The sequence below is a fragment of the Bufo bufo genome, chromosome 10 (assembly GCF_905171765.1).
Source record: "Bufo bufo chromosome 10, aBufBuf1.1, whole genome shotgun sequence".
NCBI classification, from domain to species: Eukaryota; Metazoa; Chordata; class Amphibia; order Anura; family Bufonidae; genus Bufo; species Bufo bufo.
Genome location: NC_053398.1, coordinates 98,778,774 through 98,800,798, shown reverse-complemented (window position 1 = coordinate 98,800,798; position 22,025 = coordinate 98,778,774). Strand labels below are relative to the sequence as shown.

The window sequence follows — 22,025 nt, the reverse complement described above, 5'->3', positions numbered from 1 at the left end:
GAGTGCAAGGCCTAACAGAGTCATTGTGTGGTGTAGCGGAGCTGGTAGTGAGGTTGTAGTGTCCAGCTTTTGAGGGTGGTCTGAGTGGCCACTCTCATGGCGGTAAAATATCATGTCTGGCCACAAAAGGCCATGTGATTCGTCCCATGTAACCTTTGATTGAAAGAGACTCAAGTAGAATGAATCTGGTTTTAATTGGCCCTACTATGTGCTTTAAGTGCTGCCTTAGGCTTCATTCAATCTCTGGTTTGGAAATCTGGTAGTCTATTCTGGCGGAGGAGCGGACTACTGGAGTTACCGCACCCAGCATAGACAGGAACGGCCGGATCCTCATCACTTAAATAGGATCTGGTGGGTTTCCAACATAAATGCAGGTTTCCCACCAGAGAAATACCACTGCATGTGGTATTTTCCCAGCATTTGTGCCAGAAACCCGTGGGTGTGGCTATGCGGGATATGGTAACTCCAGTAGTCCGCTCCTCTGCCAGAACAGGCTACCAGATTCAGGGCCGTACGACCGTATGAATGGTTCCGCAATATTGCAGAATGGGTGCGGACCCATTCATTTCAATGGGGCCACAAAAGATGTGGACAGCACACGGTGTGCTGTCCACATCCGTAGTTCCGTTCTGTGGCCCCGAAAAAAAGATACAGCATGTCCTATTATTGTGCGGACAAGAATAGGCATTTCTATCATAGTGCTGGCCATGTGCGGTCCTCAAATTGCAGAACGCACACAGGCCAGTATCTGTGTTTTGCGGGTCCGCAATTTGCGGACTACAAAACACTACGGTCATTTAAATGCGCCCTTACCAAAAGCAGATGTGAACCTGGCTTTATCACAGCATTCAGGAAGATCCCTTGCAAGTCTTCCAGTCAGTATAAGTAGGAGGTTCATATTCTTCTGTGTTAAACAATTATGATTTTAGTTCCATTCTAATAAGACATTTACAGAGCGGACATGTGTGAGTCCCAGAGCACTTTTTACGTCTGCCCATTTCATTTTAAATAAACCACTGCTCTCATGGGTGAATATTATAGCAAACAGTTATACATGGTGACTTTACACGCATTTCAGCCTCTGCGTGCAGCAGACATTCACAGCGTGCACAAGGGTATGAAGACTTTGTGAATTCCTTTCCACAATAGTGATTATCAGTGTTTTGTTTACACTCATTAGACTGAATTCATTACTCGAGAGCATGAAATCATTTTGACAGGGATAAGAATATAATTACATAGCAAAGTCCATGGACTTATATAGAATAGGATCTTTAGGGGTAGTCAGGAATGCCAGGACCCGCATAGAAGGCTATTACAGATCTACCATTTCACCTTTTAACACTCTCGGGACCTCAAGCACAAATGATCGAGCAGTGTGCAGGATGCTGTATGGCGGCACTACACAGCAAAAGGTAGAGGCGGACTGGGAACTTAAAGTGGCCCTTGAGAAAATACTAAAAGTGGCCCTGTTTTGTAGTTGGGCCCAAATTGATGGAAGGCAGAGCCAGCAATACCATATTGTGGCACATTATACAACCCCAACAGAGCCAAATACCACAGTCCATCATAAAATACTGCCAGCAGCACAAAATACATCCCCAAAAACTTCCACTGGCCAGCCGTGAGGTGGGCCCAGGCGGCCCCCTGGCCATTGGCCCACTGGGAAATTTCCCTGTAAGGTCTATGGCCAATTCACCCCTGGCAAAAGGTACTTTGGGGGAGAGTTATCATGACTGGGGTTTCCTACGCTCTTGGCTTAAGATACTTCTTAATAAATTTGGGGCATCTCTGGCCCTTCGTGCTCCAGAAACTGAAATCAACGCCAGGTAAGGATTCTCATAGACTTGAGCTTTAACTAACACCAGTTTCTGGTATAAATTATAGCAATTTAGTGGGCCGTGGAAAACGCTACCCCTCCCTCTAGGCCGACCATTTTTTGACTCCTTATAAAAGTGTAGAGAAGCTCAAAAAGTCACAAATTATCACAGAAATATGGCATACGGCAACTTTTTAATGCAATAAAAATGGTGTTTTAACATCTCTCCTTTGGTGTTCAACTTAATGCTACACTGAATTAGGGGGTATTCGAAGAAAAATTCTTTATGCCACCATATGAAACTGGAGGCATAGGGCGCTACAGTAAAGAACATACATTGCCACGGGTACAGTAGACCATACGAAGCTGGAGGCATATAGAGGTACAGTAAGGAACACACATTTATATGGATACAGGACTACTACTCCGTACATAACTATTAAGAAACACTAAAACTGTAAATACAGGATAAAAGTAAAAAGCAGATAATCTTGTCTCACAGTTTTTTATTTTTGCATGTTACAGAGCATGTTACATGTATATTTTTTACACAACTAGCTTACAGTAGAAATTGTGTGACTTTTGTTTTCCTCCATTCCTCTTTTCAAATTAAAAGGAAATGACATGAGTGAAACCAATTGCAACACAAGAAGCTTGAGGAACTCCAACTGGAGCATCACAGCAACCAAATGAGAACACGTAGGTGGCGAAGCTATAGGGGGTGCAGAGGTAGCAGTTGCTACCGGGCCCAGGAGCCTGAGGGGGCCCAAAGACCCTTGTGCCACATAGCAAGACACCTCAGACCATCACACGCTAGAGTAAACCTTCTTTTTCTCCTGATTTCCCTTTGCTGACACTTTGCACTTGTGGCTATAGGCTATAGGTGTCCACTTGTGAAATGCAGACTTTTACATGTGCCTGTTCTGAACTGTGGTGATGAGTGTTTTAACTTGTTATTCCCTCACCTGCAGCAGAGTCTGTATTGCAGTAGTGCTGATTACTCTGCTGACTTTGTATGCTGTAGCTTGCAGAACTTCTGGTACCCTGCAGTCTCCTTGGAGTAGTGGCCTCACAATCAAGCTGATCTGGAGTGGGAGCTAACTCTGGAACTCTCTAGAGCTCCCCCTCCTGGCAGGAAGTAGGACCTGCCCACTCCTACCAAGAGAGGAGGAATGTAATGGTAAGTCCCATTCCTAATGTCAACCATACCTTATCATTGCTGAAGCATACAATAGATACATAAAACATAATATGACATTAATACATAATAAAACATTATAAACCATTTGGGTGACTAAGACTATAACTGCATCATGATAAAGACTGACTATTTGCAGTCCCCACAGTTTTTCTCCCAACATCTGTCTTTTCCACCTTCACATAATAGAGAGGCGCTGGAAATTATAAAGGATGAAATGAAAATATCTGTAGGTGTCATAGGGGTCACACTCAGAGACTCATTACTTGGATCGGCTGGCTTGTACTATTATAGAGTGTGGACAAAGTGATCTGCCCAATTATATGTAATATGATAAGAAATTCTGCTGTTGTCATCGTCTGTGTGTGGTCTACACATCTTAATGAGCAAGAATTCCAGCGCCTGTTATCTCCTCTATGATCCCTGTCAGATGTTTATTCACAATACAAACTAGCAGGGGTTGTATGTAGTCTAGTATATAATGCGGACAGATGAGCACTGCGCCCTGTGGAAGATGTGATCTCTGATAAGTACTGATAACTCACTGTGTGTGGGCAAGACAGGAGTCAGACGGAGCACAGCCGAGACCAAATTATAGGATCACTACGCACTAGAGAACCGTTAACATGTACATAAAGAAATGAAAATACACATAAAAGATTCAATCACTTCTTAAGCCTTACTCACAAGCTTATGCATGCTGCAATAATCTATAGCCACAACTCGCTTCCTTGCTTTTAATAGGTGATCTCATGACAGTTGGGCTTCTCTATGGTGCTGCCAAACGTTCAGGTTTTTTCATGCAGTTTTTGAAGCCAAAATCTGGAGTGGATTTTAAAAAGTGGAGAAGTATCTACCCTTGATATTTTTTCTCCTGATATGATCCACACCTGATTTTGACTTCAAAAACGGCATAAAAACACCTGAACATGTGGCATTAACCTATTGTAGCCAGTGTCACACATATACAACGAATGGCTGTTCTGAGATGCTCTCCGTCCTGGCACAGAGAGCCATGATGTGGCATGTGAATGGGGTTATCATCTTCAGACAACCCCTTTTAACCCCCTCCCCCATTCTTTTATCTGAGTTTTTATTTTATCCTATAAAAGCTTACATTTATCCAACTCATGGTAACCAATCCCTTTACAATACAAATGTATGTTGTCAGACACTAAGAGAACTTTGTACTGACGGTAGGCCCCCTCATCCACTGAGCCCCTATGCAGCAGCACAGGTTGCATTTACCGTAAGGCATTTCTGCTCCCTAAATAATGTGGTCGTTTCTATTCATCTACTACCTCCTGCATGTTTTATTAAAGGGGTTTTCCGAGTGTTTTATTATACTGATGATCTATCCTCAGGATAGGTCATCAGTATGTGATCAGTGGGGATCCAACAACTGGCACCAATGCCAATCAGCTGTTTGAAGAGGTAGCTGTGCTCTGGGGAGGGCCTCCACCTCATCGCAGCTTACCAAGCAAACCGCCGTCCATTGAATAGCAGCTGTGCTTGGCCTCATGGCTCAGTCCCATTTAGTTGAATGGGATTGAGCTGAGCCTAGGCCATGTGACTGATGAATGTAACATCAGTGCTTACTGGAACTCGAACAACATCTTCAAACGCCTGATTGGTAGGGGTACCAGGAGTCAGGCCCCACCAATCAGATACTGATGACCCATCTGGAGGATAGGTCAACAGTATAAAACATTTGGACAACCCCTTTGATAATGCTATTAATGTTTCCACTCCCAGTCCATTATTTGGAGTTGTTGAATCCCCTCTACCTGTACTTAAAGTGGTTATCCCATGAACAGTTCTGTATGTTAGATTGCAAGGAGGGTCTGAATGCTGGGACCTCCAGTGATCTCGAGAACAGAGGGTTCCTGAGTCTTTTTTTTTAAAGGAGTGGTAGTTCATGTTTCAGTCCATCACCTCTATGGAACCGAGTGCTGTCTGCATCAGTCCCATAGAAGTGAAAGGAGCGGTGGACTGACCTGCGCTCTACTGCTCCATTCAGAAAAGGGACTTGGGGGCCACCAAGTCCCAATCCAACATTTATCACCTATCCTGTGGATACTCTTCATGTGATAACCCCTTTAATTGACTAACTTCTCATGTGGAATGTATCAGATGTCAGCCATTAGATGGTTTAAAACTCAAGATCAGAGCTGGAGGAAGACCTCCCAAGAGATGGCTGAACATTAATAAATTGCCATGACTGATCCCCCTGAAGACAGGCAGACGTCTGCCAATTAAAGAGGCATTAGATCTACACTGAATCGGAGTACATTGAAGAATTCTTAGTCTACAAACTGTCTTTGTCCTTTATGTTTCTCTTTATTAACATTACATCACACATAGTTTAGATAGTGAAAATAAGATTTGCAGAGCGTATGAGTAAAAAGAAAAGGCCAAGTTTCAAACTCAAAGCAGGATTGTGTTAGCATTTTAATAAGGATTACATGCAATAGCCCTCCTCCAGAAGGAAGAAGCCTCACAAGGAAAAACAGTACCAACCGCTCATTACACCTTGCAGCCCACGCTCTCTAATAAAGAGAGATATCCACTTATTGTAGAGCTCGAAACTGAGAACGGCTCGAGTCAGCATGAAACTTTGGGGAGCAATGCCTATTTATGAAACCCCTGTGCCTATTTTTCCAATACATACAAATGTGTCTGAAAAGTGATTTAGTCTTCATGCACGCAACTTTCGTTTTTATCCACGTGCTATCCACATTTTTTGTGAATTGCAAACTCACACAAACATTTCACAGATCCATGTGGTTGTTTCGTAAATTATAGAAGATGTCCTATTCCTGTCTGTATTGCAGATGAGAATAGATCTTTCTATTGATGTAAGAAAAATGCAGAATGCAGACAGAAGGTATGTATTTTACAGATCCGTTGTTTGTCGACCGAAATACAAACATGTCTGTGTGCATGAAGCCTTACAAAGGTTTGCTGCCAGGTCCATCTTTTTGTTGCTTTCTGCGCGTACAATATTCATTACCAGATCATGAGGCATGCTTCTCGGGAAGAGATTCTGTACTATTATAGAGAAGCTGTCACCTATGTTTGTATTAGTTTGTATTGAATGTATGGATATAGACTGTTAGACTGACTGTTTTGTGCCATAAAATACAAATTGTCCTTATGTAGTGTATTTAGTGGGGCAGATTCATTAATAAATAATAATAATAATATACTAAGGTACCTATACACATTAGGCTGAGTTCACATCACCGTTTAGCTTTCCGTTCTTCTGATCCGTCAGAAGAAGAGACAAAAAAACAAAAACCAGGATCCTGTGAAAAACAGATCCTGTTGCAGGATTTTTTTTTTTACAGGATCTTTATTGCATCAGTTGTCATCTGTTTGAGCCATTTCTGTCTGAGATCCGTTTTTTAGACTGAAAAAAGTACTGCATGTAGGACGTTTTTTCTGTCTAAAAAAACGGATCTCAGAAATGGCTCAAACGAATGACAACTGATGCAACAGGATCCATTTTTTTCTACAGGATCCTGTTTTTTTCTTCTGACGGATTAGAGGAATGGAAAGTTAAACAGTGATTTGAACTCAGGCTTAGAGGAAAGTCAACTGACTCTGCCGATTATGGCCAACTATCGGGGTGCCCTGATGCTCCCCTGGCAGCAGATGTTAGGCGAAAGAAGGATCCTGTATGTTGGATTTCTGCTTGCCTGATCCTTTGATCCCACAGGACATTAACCCCATTTTATGGATAATAAACTTTACACCAATATTTTGCACCAAATGCTGATAAAAAATCTGAAGTTCCTACCTTCCAAACGAAAATGTTCATCACCTATGTTCTCTTTACAGATATCCCCTGATGGATCCTGTCAAAATAGGATGAAACAAATAGATTTAGTAACAAAAAGTATGAACATTTTTAAAATAACTAATAAAGGCGCATGACAGTGAATTTTGTTCCCACAAACTGACAAAAATGTGTTAAGAAAATATTTTTCTTAAATACGTTTACGCAAAGTCCAGTAATATATATCACCATCACAATGCATGTTACGCCCTATCATTCTGATGCCTATTTTCTACAAGGAATGTGCCTCCTACTTCTGCATCCACCGATGACGGTGCCAGATATGCCAACAGCAGAATGAATGGCATTTTCGTGCACAAATCCAAGCTTAGAGCCATGAAATTAAGGACACGGTTCCTAAATAGTTTTGTAATGACAGAATAACTCAGCACAGAATTTATGTAATACTGCCAGATCCTAAGTGACCCAAGGGTGTTCCAAATTAGTTTTATGCTTCGGCATGTTCCATAAAATTATTTTAAAATTCATGGATGCCATCTTGAAAGACCATCAGTCAAGAGATTTTTCAAAGGTTTTAATTTTTTTTTGAGATTTGCACATGACATTTAAATTTCTTCCAGTTGCTTCTCAGTAACTATTAGCATGCAGCAGAAAAATAACCCGGAGGAAATGTATTTCTCACCGGTGGGGAGATAAGATATACACAAACAGTTTTTCTCAGTTTCGTTGACATTTTTGGTAAAAGCCGTATTAGAGGTAGCAACAATTGTTATGATTCATTGGATTCTGAGAAATCATAATGAATATCCCCTTGTAAAGGCACTAAATCATTCACAAGAAACAATATAAGCTTTAAGCTTATCTATATATTATAAATGGATTTAAGAGTACTGTATCATATAAATATATAAATAATCAGTGGAAAAACATTGTTTCCAATAGAGCAGATAATAATAGTATATAAACAGTTTGGAAAAACCCGTGACCAAGGAGATTTCGAAAGTCAACGCTTAGTTTCCAGAATAGCAGAATAGCGCTCATCTTACAGTAGAAATGACTGGCTACACCTGTTGGAACCCATCTAGTAAGAGACACAAAAATCTCAGTATAAGCTCTCCGAGCATTACATGTACACTTCCACTGATGCCATGGATTCTGAGTATAATAAAAAAAAAGGAATTATATTGTTAAAATAGTTTGTAGTTTACACCGAAATACTGAAACTGTTCTAAAACTGTAATTACATATCAGCATTCATCAATTTCAATGGTATTGATCACAATTAGTGTTAAGCGAAGCGAAACATTTGAAGCAGAATTCGGTCCAAAGTTTTGAAAAACTTCGATTCGCAATGAATCCAATTTTTCTTGCGCTTCGTGTTAATTAGTTTAGGTTTTCCTAAAATGGCGGCTGCTCTTGTTACAAAGTGAAAGTAAGAAGCAACTAGCCAACCCCTGTGATGTCACAGACCCATAAAACCCTTATCCCACGCGGTCTCTGCCATTGTCCTGTGAGCTGAGCATAGGGAGAAACGTGGCAAGTGCTCATGCGCTAGGGATAACATTGGTGAAAATTATTAATAGAACATTGGAGAAGGAAAGTGGAGGGAGAGTGCAGAGAGTGTGCAGGGAGACTGTAGGGAGAGTGCAGGGAGAGTACAGGGAGATTTATGCTGCATCAGTTTTATTTATTTATTCCTACATTTACTTATTCCTACATAAGGCAAAAATGTAATTCAATACCAATAAGATGAAAGCCTTTTTTATTCTGGTGCCAGCGTGCCAACTGATACCATTACGTCTGCCCCCCCCCCCCCCCTTAGGGGGGGCAGCTCTTGATGATGACCATCCTCATCTTTTGCTGGCTTTACCCTAAGGCAGAGTGGCCTGGGTATACCTGATTTTTAGCCATTCATGACAAATTGATTCCTAACTAAATCAGATTTCTTGGATAACTTCGATAAAGTTGCCAGATAAAAATTTTCTAAACTTCACTCATCTCTAATCACAATTTTGGATTTGTATAATTTTTGGCATATTAATGGTTAATTAAGTACTTTTTCCACTAAAAGTAATTTGCTTGACTTTTCTAGACCCTACCATGTTTTATTTTTGTTTTTCAACTAGGTCCAAGTTTAAAACTGTACCTGGTACTTTTTTGGTACCTGATCTGGAAGGGTTCCAAGCGAACCAAGATGGTACCATGAAGTCAGATGACCACACTGCTGACTAGTGATTGGTCCCACAAAATCTTCACTACACCGCTATCACTGCTGCACTGGCCAATGAACTTGAAGAATTTACATCCGTAGCCTAGGAAGAGGTCACACCGTTCAATGGAGTGCAGCAGCCTCTTCATATAGCTGATTGGCGAAGGTGCCAGGAGTCAGATGCCCACTGATCAATTTCATACTCCCAGAAAACCCTGTTAAGCAATAAAGTTGCTGACTTTTGCTCCTTTAGTTCCCTGGAGCAGGAATACTTTTAAGTTTGGACATTTGTGGAGATTTGCCCCTGTTTCCTCTATGCAAAGTCATCATCTCCTTACTTTATTTCACTTTATTTTGTTTGCATGGCACTGTAGAAAGGGTTAATTAACACTGAGAGACTTTGGGGACTTCCTAGCGATTAATCAAAAGATAGTAATTTTCCAAATCTACCATAAGGTTTAAGGAAGAGCATGTTTTGGAGGGAAAAATCCAGACTTGTTTACCACTAGTGTTGAGCGAGCACCAAAGTGCTCATGTGCTCTAATAGAACACTTCGCGAAGCTCGGGTGTTCTACCGAGCACCCAAGCACCTCTTCCCAGGCCATGTGACATCCCTGTACACATCACATGGCCTATATGCAACTCAGTCCCACTCAAGTAAGATACCCGTCTATCTTATATTGATGACCTATCCTAAGGAGAGGCCATCAATATCTAGAATCTGGAGAAACCTTTTATTATGTATATATCGGGTTTTATATGTTTTACATATGATGTCATTCCGGCAAAAGATGAATCATATTGGCTAGAAGTTATTTGTCGTGTAGAATCTCTAATAGTACCACATCTAATATTACTGTGTCTATGGCACAACCACAAACTACTGCAAAATCAGACAAAATTCCCCAGTGTAGACTGAAGATTGCAGGAAATATTCACTAAATGAGCTCTTTCAAATAAGAGAAAAAGAATCCTAGGCATATGGACTTTTCCCCTTACATGCAGCGTAGCATAAACCTGGTTTCTATTACCATGTCAAGTTATTGTAAAAATCCTTTACGCCTTCTTTTAACCCCTTTATGTTTAGGAAAAGGGCCTCTCCACATTGCTTCTCTGTCTAGTCCTCTGTCCTCCACTATCTGCACATACGTAAATATACATTTTAACAGGAATTAACATTCTTTGCATTCTGTTTCTATATTTTTATCTCTTCTGATACCAGAGCGACTTGTCCTTTTTCTGATCTCCCCCTGCTCCGCTGCTCCGTCTTGAAGTCCAAACTCATAACACACTTCCTGACTCTAAAAGAATTTCTTAATTGGTTTAGAAGGAGGTGTAGGGGGAGGGATGCTGATGCTCAGCAGATGCAGCAACCAGCAGAAGCGAAAACGTAGTTACAGTATTAAATGGATTTTAAAAAATAATTTAACAAAATGTATTAAAATAATTTGTATGCAAATTGGTGAAATACGCAGAGAATATAAACCCGAAAATTTTCTACGTTCCTCTGCGTAAAAAATATACATCGTGCAATACGCAATCAGTTAAATAAAACCTCTACCTTGGGACCACTTTATCAGTTAGGGTGTATATATATATATATATATATATATATAGCAAATGATCACTACATATACAGGCAGTTATTCCTTTATATGATTATGGACAAATATTTTAAAGAAGTCCTGTCACCTCTCCTGACATGTCTGTTTTAGTAACTACCTGCATTCCCCATGTAATAACAATTCTGTGGCACCTGTTCCTATCACTCCTTGTTGTGGTATTCCTTTATTATTCCTACTAGACATTTATGAATACATTGCCAGCAGTCTGCAATAAAGGTACCCCTGGGGGTTTGTCCCTGCACAGTCTGACACCATACAATCCGTGCTGCCAGTTTCAGACTGTGCTGGGGGCACACCCCCAACTGGTAACACCCAGGTGCACCTTTATTCCAGACTGTTGGCAGTTCATACATAAACGTCTGTTAGGAATAATAGAGCAATGACACAACATACAATTATATGAAAGGATGCTCCTGAATTATTACTGTGCAAGTGGTTACTAAGACATATCAGGAGAGGTGGCAGAGATTGGAAAAGTATTTTTTGAAGCATATTATGATTTATAGACACTAGCAAATTGTGTTGCACTTTCTTTTAATACTGTTGTGAAACATGTAAAAAAAAAACGTGCGGCCATAAACCACATAAGAAACACATCTTATATTTGGGAGGCTTTGTAAAATATCCCAATCTGCTTCCATAGAAAACTATAGAAAACTGTAACACGTCTTTGAAATAGTGATGTGTGAATGTATTAACAACACTGCACGTAAGTACACCCAAAGGGCCGTGAAGAAAACCCATTTTCATATGAAGTAGGGGTCATGCAAGGCAAACAATATTCAGATAATAAGTAGATAGACGAGTCCTATTAAATATGAAAAAACACCTAGAAAATAAGCTTTAGAACCCTAAAATCATAAATTTTATTGATATCTTTAAAACGACCGTACTGGTCAAACAATACACACAAAAAAGGATGAAAAAAGGGCCCAGGAGTAAGTGGCATGCAGAGAGCAATCATTTGGGGACAACACTTTCCCTATTATAATCCTGATTGATCCTCAGCCCGGTGGCATCACCTAAAGGTGGTGGCCCTCCGTCCTCATACCTACCCTGGATTACCCTGGTTATCCCTAACAAATAAATAAGTACCCTGTCACCCCGACGCGTTTCCCCCAGTCATTAGGTTCATCAGGGGGTACACAAGATTGGTGCACTGCTCACAAAAAATGGGCTAGTAGATAAAGGTGGGGCTGGTAGATACAGAAATACCTGTAGTGAGTGATAGCTCACTGTTAGGATGATTGAGTGTTACATTCAAATGTACCGCTAGCTGGCGTCCAGCCCCACCTGAGGTCCAGGATAACTGCGGACCTAAAGTAGGGGTCATGCACACGAATGTGTGCCAGCCGGGCCCATATTGCAGCCCGCAAACAGCGGGCCTGCAATATACGGGCACAGGCCGTTTGTGCACCACATCACGGATGCAGACCTATTCACTTGATTGGGTCCGCAATCTGGAAGGTGTGGTGTGGAATAGAGGCACAGAAGCTCACGGGAGCACTACGGAGTGCTTCCGTGGGTTTTCTGTCCATGTCTCCCCACTGCAAAAAATTTTTACTTATTCAATTTTTTTGTGGTGTGGACGGAATCATGGACCCATACAAGTCGAATGGGTCTGCATCCATTTATGCCAGCCACACGGATGGTGCCAGTTCATTGGGGGACTGCAATCTGTGGTCCCCAATGCACAGAATGGGTGGCATACGTTTGTGTGCATGAGCCCGTATTAGTATATATTCACATGTGGCTGAATTGTTAGTGAAAGTTTCTGAGACTGAAAATCGATTCCATGCATTTGAATGGAGTTGTATATTAAGGGTGAATAGATGGTCAGTGGCTCAGCCATGACCATGTCAGTGAAGGATCCGTGGTTGGTCCATGTTTTCATTTTTTCCCCTCAGTATTTGATCCGTGTTCCACGGACACTGCTAGACTGAAAATTATTTTCCCGACCATATCCTACCAATGGTCAATTAAATCCAAGGACCAAACTCGGATGTCATCCATGTTGTGTCTGTAGTTTCCTTGAACTCATAGACTCTGATTCGCGTTAGGGATCCATTTACCGCTAATTGCTATGTTTGCTGCTGAGATCAAACTGTGGATGAAGTTGTATGATACATTTGGTGCATCTATAGCCTGTCTAGCCCTATTAGTTGTAATAAAACAAAAAATAAAACAGGGGAATATGGGCATTAGAGATGAGCGAAGTTTTAAAAAATTCGATTCGGTAGCTTCGCCAAAGTTCACCAAGAAATTTGATTAGTTGTCATACTAATAATAATGATAAAAAAGTAATCCATCCATTATTGGTATTGAATTACATATCTTAGTTTACGGCTGATGTAGGAATAAGTAAATGTAGGAATAAATAAAACTAACGCAAGTCTCCCTGCATTCTCCCTGCACTGTCCCTGCACTCTCCCTACACCCTCTCTGCACTCTCCCTATACTCTCCTACTCCAGTATTCTCTATTAATCGTTTTCAGCAACAAAGTCCCTAGAGCATGGCGAAGACCGTGCGTAATGTATTATAGGGCTAGGACATCACAGGAGATGGCTATCTGCTGATTGGCTGGTTGAACGGCATTATGGGTGATCTCGTGTTCCCAGGTTTCTTACTTTCACTTTGTAACACTTGCAGCCACCATTTTATGAAAACATGATTTGTTAACAGGAAGTACGAGAAAATTCAGATTAGTTTCTAATTGAAGTTTTCCTAAATTTCAGACCGAATTCCGCTTTGAACGCTGAACACTAGCGCTAATCTGTATGGCATATTATTAATACAAAAACATTTTGGAATGACAGTGGGGCACATTTACAAAGACTGGTGTTTTTATGTCGCCATTTGTTTCCTCTTGCGTAGCCAGAGGATTCGACTCATTTATTAAATTTTGTCTCATCTTAAGCCCTGTGGCCAGTGGAAAAACTACACCAACCCCAGGCTGTTGTAGTTTTTTTCCAACATGTATGCCTGGAAACAGTACATTTTCAGCGCGGTCCCTGCTCTGCCCCTGTCCTGACCAACAGACAAAAACTTTTAAACACCTGTCATGTGACTTTAAATTGTTGTACAGTCGGTCAAGTCTCTTGATAAGTGACCCCCAGTATGAAAAAGCCCTATTAGTTGGGCTTACTTTGTGCAGGAATTTTCTGCCCAAAATTCTGGTGCAATTTTGGAATACATTGTTGCATCTTAAAGCCATGTCCACTGTCCAACAGGCCTCACCACCTTTCCTGTTAAACCATGTACCCTTGTCAGATGAGGTTAAAAAGCATCTAAAACACAACTTGGTGCGAAGTATATACGTTTTCTGTTGTAAATTTGCATGTTCTGCACATAGACGAGATGCGCAAGGACATAGCGCTCTGCAGAATTGCAGATATCCCAGATGAGCGGCTCATGTATGTATGGATGGTAGATAACCAGTGGCGCTCACAGTGTGGGGGATAGCTCTAGTGCGATGAGCTGGTAAATGAAGGATACCTAAATGTATATCGGTACCATACTGTATAGTTGTGAACCAGAAGTAGCAGTCATAATGGTCTTGAGGAAACAAAGGTAAGTATATAAAATATATACTTGAGATGACCTAAATTAAAAGGTCTTATTCTCAGAAAGAGGTTTTAAATAAAGGGGGGGGGAGGGTTAAATCTTTAAAAAAAAACATGGCCACATGGCTTTTTGTTGTTAATTTAAGCATACCCATACCCAGATAGGCTCCATGTATTATTTCCCTGTTGTAAATTTGGCCATGATTCTGGCACATTTTGATTAGTAAATCTCCCCCGATTTTCTAGCTTTTAGACAGGACGAGGTTTTCACGCTGTGGTTTTGATTACTTTTTGATGTCTTTTTGGAGCCACTGAGGAAACTGAATCAGATAAACACACAACTGGTGAAAGTGGTTTCATCCGTAGTGGTAAAACCCGCATTCATTTTTCCGATGGCTCCAAAAATGCATACAACAAAACGCATCAAAACAGCAATATTAAAAGCCAGTCTTGGTGTACTTTCCATTTAGTTATGAGTTAATAATCAGTAACTCATTAAATTCCTAAGCACAGATCATCTGCCTTGGATTGATGACTTTTCAACCATCTGCAGCAATCGCATTAGAAAAAAAAAAAGTCAGGTGTAAAATCTCAATGTTCGCTAATCTGCACAACCTCAGCCATTAAAACAAACATTAAAGGGACCACTCTTAAGTGATTTTGAAAATAATTCCATGGGAACTCAGAACATAGCACTTCAATGGGTTTGCGCCAAAAGCCTGCTTTTGTTTTTTTTTTTTCCCTTTTAGCCAAACAAAGTGACTCCTAGGGATTTTATTTGTAACAGGATTGCTTTTATTCACCATAGGACGTCTTAACACGAATCTCTTCAGCAGACTCATTCAGCAGGAGCAAAATACAATAAAATACAACGCTATAGAGAGAACGGCTTGTCTGCACACATTCCAAGATGACGGCGAGATAACTGTCTCTACTTTTGTTCAGAGGGAGTTTCCCCTTATAAGTTGCCTTCAAGTATTTTTGAAGAAAAAAACACCACTTATGTTAGCTACAGTACAGACCAAAAGTTTGGACTTACCTTCTCATTCAAAGAGTTTTCTTTATTTTCATGACTATGAAGGCATCAAAACTATGAATTAACACATGTGAAATTATATACATAACAAACAAGTGTGAAACAACTGAAAATATGTCATATTCTAGGTTCTTCAAAGTAGCCACCTTTTGCTCTGATTACTGCTTTGCACACTCTTGGCATTCTCTTGATGAGCTTCAAGAGGTAGTCCCCTGAAATGGTTTTCATTTCACAGGTGTGCCCTGTCAGGTTTAATAAGTGGGATTTCTTGCCTTATAAATGGGGTTGGGACTATCAGTTGCGTTGAGGAGAAGTCAGGTGGATACACAGCTGATAGTCCTACTGAATAGATTGTTAGAATTTGTATTATGGCAAGAAAAAAACAGCTAAGTAAAGAAAAACGAGTGGCCATCATTACTTTAAGAAATGAAGGTCAGTCAGTCAGCCGAAAAATTGGGAAAACTTTGAAAGTAAGGGCTATTTGACCATGAAGGAGAGTGATGGGGTGCTGCGCCAGATGACCTGGCCTCCACAGTCATCGGACCTGAACCCAATCAAAATAGTTTGGGGTGAGCTGGACCGCAGAGTGAAGGCAAAAGGGCCAACAAGTGCTAAGCATCTATGGGAACTCCTTCAAGACTGTTGGAAGACCATTTCAGGGGACTACCTCTTGAAGCTCATCAAGGGAATACCAAGAGTGTGCAAAGCAGTAATCAAAGCAAAAGGTGGCTACTTTGAAGAACCTAGAATATGACATATTTTCAGTTGTTTCACACTTATTTGTTATGTATATAATTCCACATGTGTTAATTCATAGTTTTGATGCCTTCATAGTCATGAAAATAAAGAAAACTCTTTGAATGAGAAGGTGTGTCCAAACTTTTGGTCTGTACTGTATATCTGAGTGCCATGCCAAGGGCAGCTGTCGGATCTTGACAAAAAAATTGATGGCCATTTATTTCACAAGGTATTCTTGAAAGGAAATCTGTCCAAGCAGTCCAATCTACCAGAATCACATCATGATTGATAGCAATCCTGCCTTTCTAAGCTTAGGAATCCACTGTAGAGTTTCCAGTGCCAGTGGCTGCCCAAAACAAGTGACTGGGAGCTGAGCAGCAGTACAAAGTGGATGAAGCCTCCCGTCCACTGTATCATTTCTGACCAAAACAGCTGATTATTGGGGACCCCCACTGATATGATCATCAATACCTAAGTACCAGAAAACCCCTTTAATTATTATTCATAGCATGCTTATTGGTGTACCTACCATGGAGGAGGACCACGTGACTGCTAAAGGCCCAGGGGTAGGGTGCTGAACTGCTTCTCCTGTTCTTGACATAGATTTATTGCATTTCCTAGCAGCTACCACTAGAGTGCATAGAACATTTTACAGTTTTCCTTAAGTTCAATGGGAGCTATATAATTTCCCATGCACTGAGCTCCCCCTTGTGGTGGCTGCAGGCAGACAGTTTTATAATATAGTATATTATCTGAAAGGAAGTAGTGTTCCGAATAAGCCATATTTATGAAGCACCTGTAACACTTTTTCTGACATATAAGTCAGATAAAGTGGGTGAGGCAGGGGCGACCTTTTTAATCATTTTTTTTTTATATTAAAAATTTCTTCCATTTTTTAGATTATAATATCTGGGGAGTGGCGTTTTGTGCTCCATGTTGGCTCGGAGAGTTTGATGCATACATACTGGGAAGCTTGGTTGGGCAAGCCATACTAAGTTTTGCTATGGAGAATTTCATATCATATAACCCAAAGATATTGCAATTGAAAGTGTTAACAGCAGGCTCTCGTTTCATATTTCTTATATATACCTTTTCTATCTCCAATACAATAACTGTATAAAGGTCGTTTTTTGCTATATATCCTGACAAACATATACGCATTAGGCCTCACAACCGTATTTTGTATCTGTGTCCAATCCCTTACTGGCATAGATTTAAGGCATTTCCCATGCCAAAAACTGGCGTGGACAATGATAACTGAGCTGGGCCTGCCGACCTGCCCGCTTCCCCACCACCACATTTTTTTCCCGTCGCTCTCAAAGAGTGGAGAAAAGCCTCAGATTTTGATGCAAAAATCATGTGCAACAACATTTGCATCTATTACACCAAAAAGTGAGGTATATGTGATGATAAATCACCCCCTATGTTCTCTCAGTTTCATTTTCTAATAAGAGCATAAATGAGTATTAATCATAAAAAAAAAATTACCAGTTCAGTTCATTTGATTTGTCATAGATTTTGCTCATGATGTCCAAAAGAAGCCACAAAGAACAATTGCAGGACTAAGCGATGTATCAAATTTTGTTCAACTCTGCAGAATACACTTTAGGGCATGAGGAGACTTTCCAAGAACATTTCTGTTTTATTATAAAATACATTCCTGGATGTCGGCCAAAATAATGGAAACACATGTTTGGATGCTTTAGGTCATTTGGGCTCATTATTTTTTTTTTCTGTATTATAATTTTATGGTTGTGCCAAACCTCATTATGAAATGGAAATGCACCTTTAAAGGCAATACATATATAGTAATATCCCCTTCTTCAATTTCTCCCTCCTGTTTCACATTCCTGTATCCTCCCACCCTCTCCCCGATCCTATCCTCCTCCATACTGGCATCTGTGTTTGTAATCAGCAGGGCAGCAGTTAGCCAGGCAGATGAAAGAGAGAATTGTCTCAGGCTTCCAAGCTTCCTGGATAGACCACTCCACTGATCAAAGGGAGAAGGCACTGCTGTTTGCTTTGTGTTTGCCTTAATAAAGCCCCATTAAGTGATCCCCGCACATCACTTCAATTCAGCATCTACACAAAGAAGTTTTCACAGTTTTGACACAGTCTCCGAATGTCTACCAGCAACACCTCACTTATCATACGTCATGCCAAAACGAACAATGCCAATTAGACAGTTTATGGCAGACACCTGCACTGGTGTCACAATCTGAACTCTAAAGTTAATGGTATACTTCACAGAATTCCTCCTTTTATCATACAAAAATGATATTCTCAGAGTGCAATAGTATGACCCTGTTTACCAGTCATAATCTTCTAATATGATTACGCCAGCAATTCCTTTAAACCAGTCAGTCAATATGTACTGACCTACTCCTGCCTGTAAGCCAAGTAAAATAAATTACCTCTATTAGGAGCCTTACTTTCAATTATCTCAGTCAAAAATGAAACATGGGTTTACAGATTAGCGCTTATACGTGTTCTCTAATTTTTACATGATAAAAGTGTTGTCCTCCTTTCATTTATCATCAAATTGAGGTTCTCCATAGACCAACCTTCTTCCCTAAAAATTAGGCATCGTTGAGCCTGGAGGACTGTTGTAGCTTAGTTGCCTCCCCTCCCTTATTAACTGTGTAGTCATTCTGAGGGCAAAACATTTTAAACAAAATGTAGATAAATTGATGTGTAACATATATAGACGTTAGAACAAGACCCCTTTACATCAGGTCTTTTAGGGTAAGTTGGATGTAAATTTAAAGATTTTAGATTAAAATGGATATATTCTTTCAGGTACCTTTCAACTAATAGTTAGAAAGTAACCTCTTTTGTTGATGGGGTACATTTTTCTCCAGTAGACCATGTTACATACACTGTACATAAAGCTACACATATATGGAAAAACTATAAGGGTGCAGCCACATGGTCTGGTTTCCTGATGCAGTTTTGGAAGCCAAAACCAGGAGTGACTTAAAAAAAAAGAGGAGAAGTTGTGTCTGTCCTTTATACTTTTTCTCATTTTATGATCCTCCTCATCTTGGCTTCCAAAACTGCATCAAGGAACCTGACCATGTGGATGTACGCTAACCAGGGGCGGATTGGCCATAGAACTTACAGGGAAATTTCCCGGTGGGCTTATGGGCCCTCATCACGGCTAGCCAGTGGACGTTTTTGGGGATGTATTTTGTGCTGCTGGCAGTATTTTATGATGGACTGTGGTATTTGGCTCTGTTGGGGTTGTATAGTGTGCCACAATATGGTATTTCTGGCCCTGCCTTCCATCAATTTGGACCCGACTACAAAATGGGGCCACTTTTAGTATTTTTTACAGGGCCACTTTAAGTTCCCAGTCCGCCCCGACCCTAACAACCCTAAAATCTCACCAAAGTTGTCTTTTTATGACAATATTGCAGTTCACCGCACAGTCCTATTGCTCCACTTACCACTTTGGTGATAAGAAATCCACCCTCAATACATTTACATATTGGAATAATTAAAGACATACATTTAAAGAAAATGATGTACATAATCAAATGAGAAATTAAATATTCGAATAAAGCAGTTCAATTAGCATCATATGTCAAAGATACCAAAAAAAAAAAAAAAAACACTAAAAGCACAAAGGGGAAAAAAGAGCTGATGACATATTGATAAAGCACTAATCTCTAAATCTGGGTGCCAGTAACGGGGACATGGTATGAAGATCTAACTCCGCATACCAGCAATCCGTAAACACAACGACAGATCTCATTGATCGGAGGCCAACAATTACTGGCCATCGTCCCAGAGCCTATTTCAGTATCAGACTCTGGACGGTTATCAAGACTCTACAAATGTGTGTTCACTGTCCAACTCGTGTGAGGCCACGATAGTGCGGCAGGTGTGTGTCTGTGGGACAGCTAATAGCTCACATTGAGCTTGACTGTCAAAATGTTTGGCTTCCAGCAGATGTAGTGTTTGTGCAAACAATGAATATCATATGGTGCGTTTAGAAGGAGGTGGAGAGGATGTCTTTATGACATTTCTGTTGTTATCTCCATAATCCCCCACAAAAGTCTTTCATCTTATTTTCTATACTGAAGTTGTCACACAGGGAATGAGATTTTATAAATTCTTAACACCTACCCTGCTGAGATGAAAGGTCACAACTGATCCTATAACCCAGGATGCTAAAGCGCGTAGCTTGCAGTTTCTGTCCACGCTTCTCGTGGGACAATTCTATGATTGTAGGTCAATTGTTCCTTCTAAAGATTGACATGGATGCAAATACATTTTTCCAAAAATATGTTGATAGTTAATATTGTTTGGAACGTTTATCTGTTCAGGACACATCCGCAGAGTCGTTTTGGACCATACCGTTAACATTTCTGTGTAAAACTTTTTCATCTGGCTGGGATGAGATCAACTAGTGACCAAGGAAAGATTTTAACCATTTGGAATAAATTGCATGTTCAGGTTTTACAACTTTAAATGGTCATTATAATAGAGATGCAATTGTATCTCTGACCATTGGCGCCACCAGTTAAGTTATGGGCCTTGACTTATCAAGACTGGAATGTGCTACTCTGCCCTTGATAGGGCTTGTGCTACCGAGGCAGGTATTTAATTTATGTCATAAATTAAATGCCTCCTCCAGGCTGAAATCTACTCCAAATCTACGTCATAGTTGGCATAGATTTTAGTCATCATTCACATCAGTTTCTGACGTAAATAATAATAAATATGCCAGGCCAATGGCCCCATCCAAACTGCCAGTTGCAACTAAATATAGTCGCAACAGCATTTAAAAACTCACAAAACAGGGTTTTACGACTTTTTAAAGCCAAATCCATGGCATAAGGGGATGATAAATTACCTTGAATAACATTTCCTTAAAGGGGTATGTCCAGGATTTTTAAATTGATGGCATATCCTCAGAATGGCCATCAATATCTGAATGGCAGGGGTCAGACACCCGGCACTCCACCGATCAGCCCGTATAAGAACAATACAGTATTAGAAGGAGCTGGTAACTGTAGAGCTGCTCCATCTCACTTCAACGGGAGCATTGCTGCAGTTACCAGCACTGTCCACTACACAAAAAAAAGAGTTGTGTACTTCTGGCACCAAAACTACAATGAAACAGTGGATTGGCAGGGGTTTTGGACCCTCACTGATCTGACATTGATGGACTTTAACGAAGATACAGTAGGCCACCAATATTAAATTCTAGGATAAGGTGGCCAAAGACACAGGATAACTGTAAGCTTTACAACTACAAATTCAACCAACCATGGGAAACAAATGGATTGGGCACATTAGATTGTCAAATGGGTGAGAGTCATAAATAAACTTCAAAAAACACATTGTGTATTTCTTTAAATGTCTAATATTCAATTGTATCCAAAGATGAGAAGCTAACCAGTGTGACAGATATGTATTAGTACATGACATCAGCAGCGGGCTCTTCTGTGCATTGAGCTTCTGGTGGGCAGCATAAACTTTTCAGTATTTGAGATAACAAATCACATCTGCTGAGTTACAACGTGAAACAATTACAAATGGCAAAAATCCATTCCACAGTATGTTAAGAGCATATTGTAATGATTGATTATCATATTCTCGAGGCTGCTGGCATTCACAGACACATCAGATGGCAATGCGGACTTCTACATTCGAGCTGTATGAGTGACTTCCAAACTGGAGAGATGTTTATTTCAGCTGGAACATAGCGGCAGATTGTAATACCAAGCGTTTTACTTCTCTAAACTTTCTCAGGGCAGAGTACTGGACATCCTCCAATAAATGGAATATACTGTACTTCCAAGAACAGACTGAGAAATCCTGTTGCCATCAAAAATAGTAATGCACGGCTCCCAGGTCTTGAGTGAATATTCACTGTAGACTTAGACATAAGATAGCTCCCAGTAGTCTCATCTATGTGTGTTTGCTTGTATATTTCAATGGAAAAAGTGAGACATGCAGCTTCCAGAACAGGGTACTTGCAAACTGTTCTTGTTATGTAAATGTATTGTAACGTACCAGCATA

General features: G+C 40.4%; 1 protein-coding gene across 1 annotated transcript in view; it reads right to left on the bottom strand.

Moving 5' to 3' along the window:
- Nucleotides 1-22,025, bottom strand: part of LOC120980757 (protein naked cuticle homolog 1-like) — a 76,557-nt gene that overhangs the window by 26,435 nt on the left and 28,097 nt on the right. Inside the window, exon 4 of the mRNA XM_040410034.1 lies at nucleotides 6,820-6,877. Within this exon, the coding sequence (XP_040265968.1) occupies nucleotides 6,820-6,877 (58 nt within the window). The remainder of the gene's footprint in view (nucleotides 1-6,819; nucleotides 6,878-22,025) is intronic.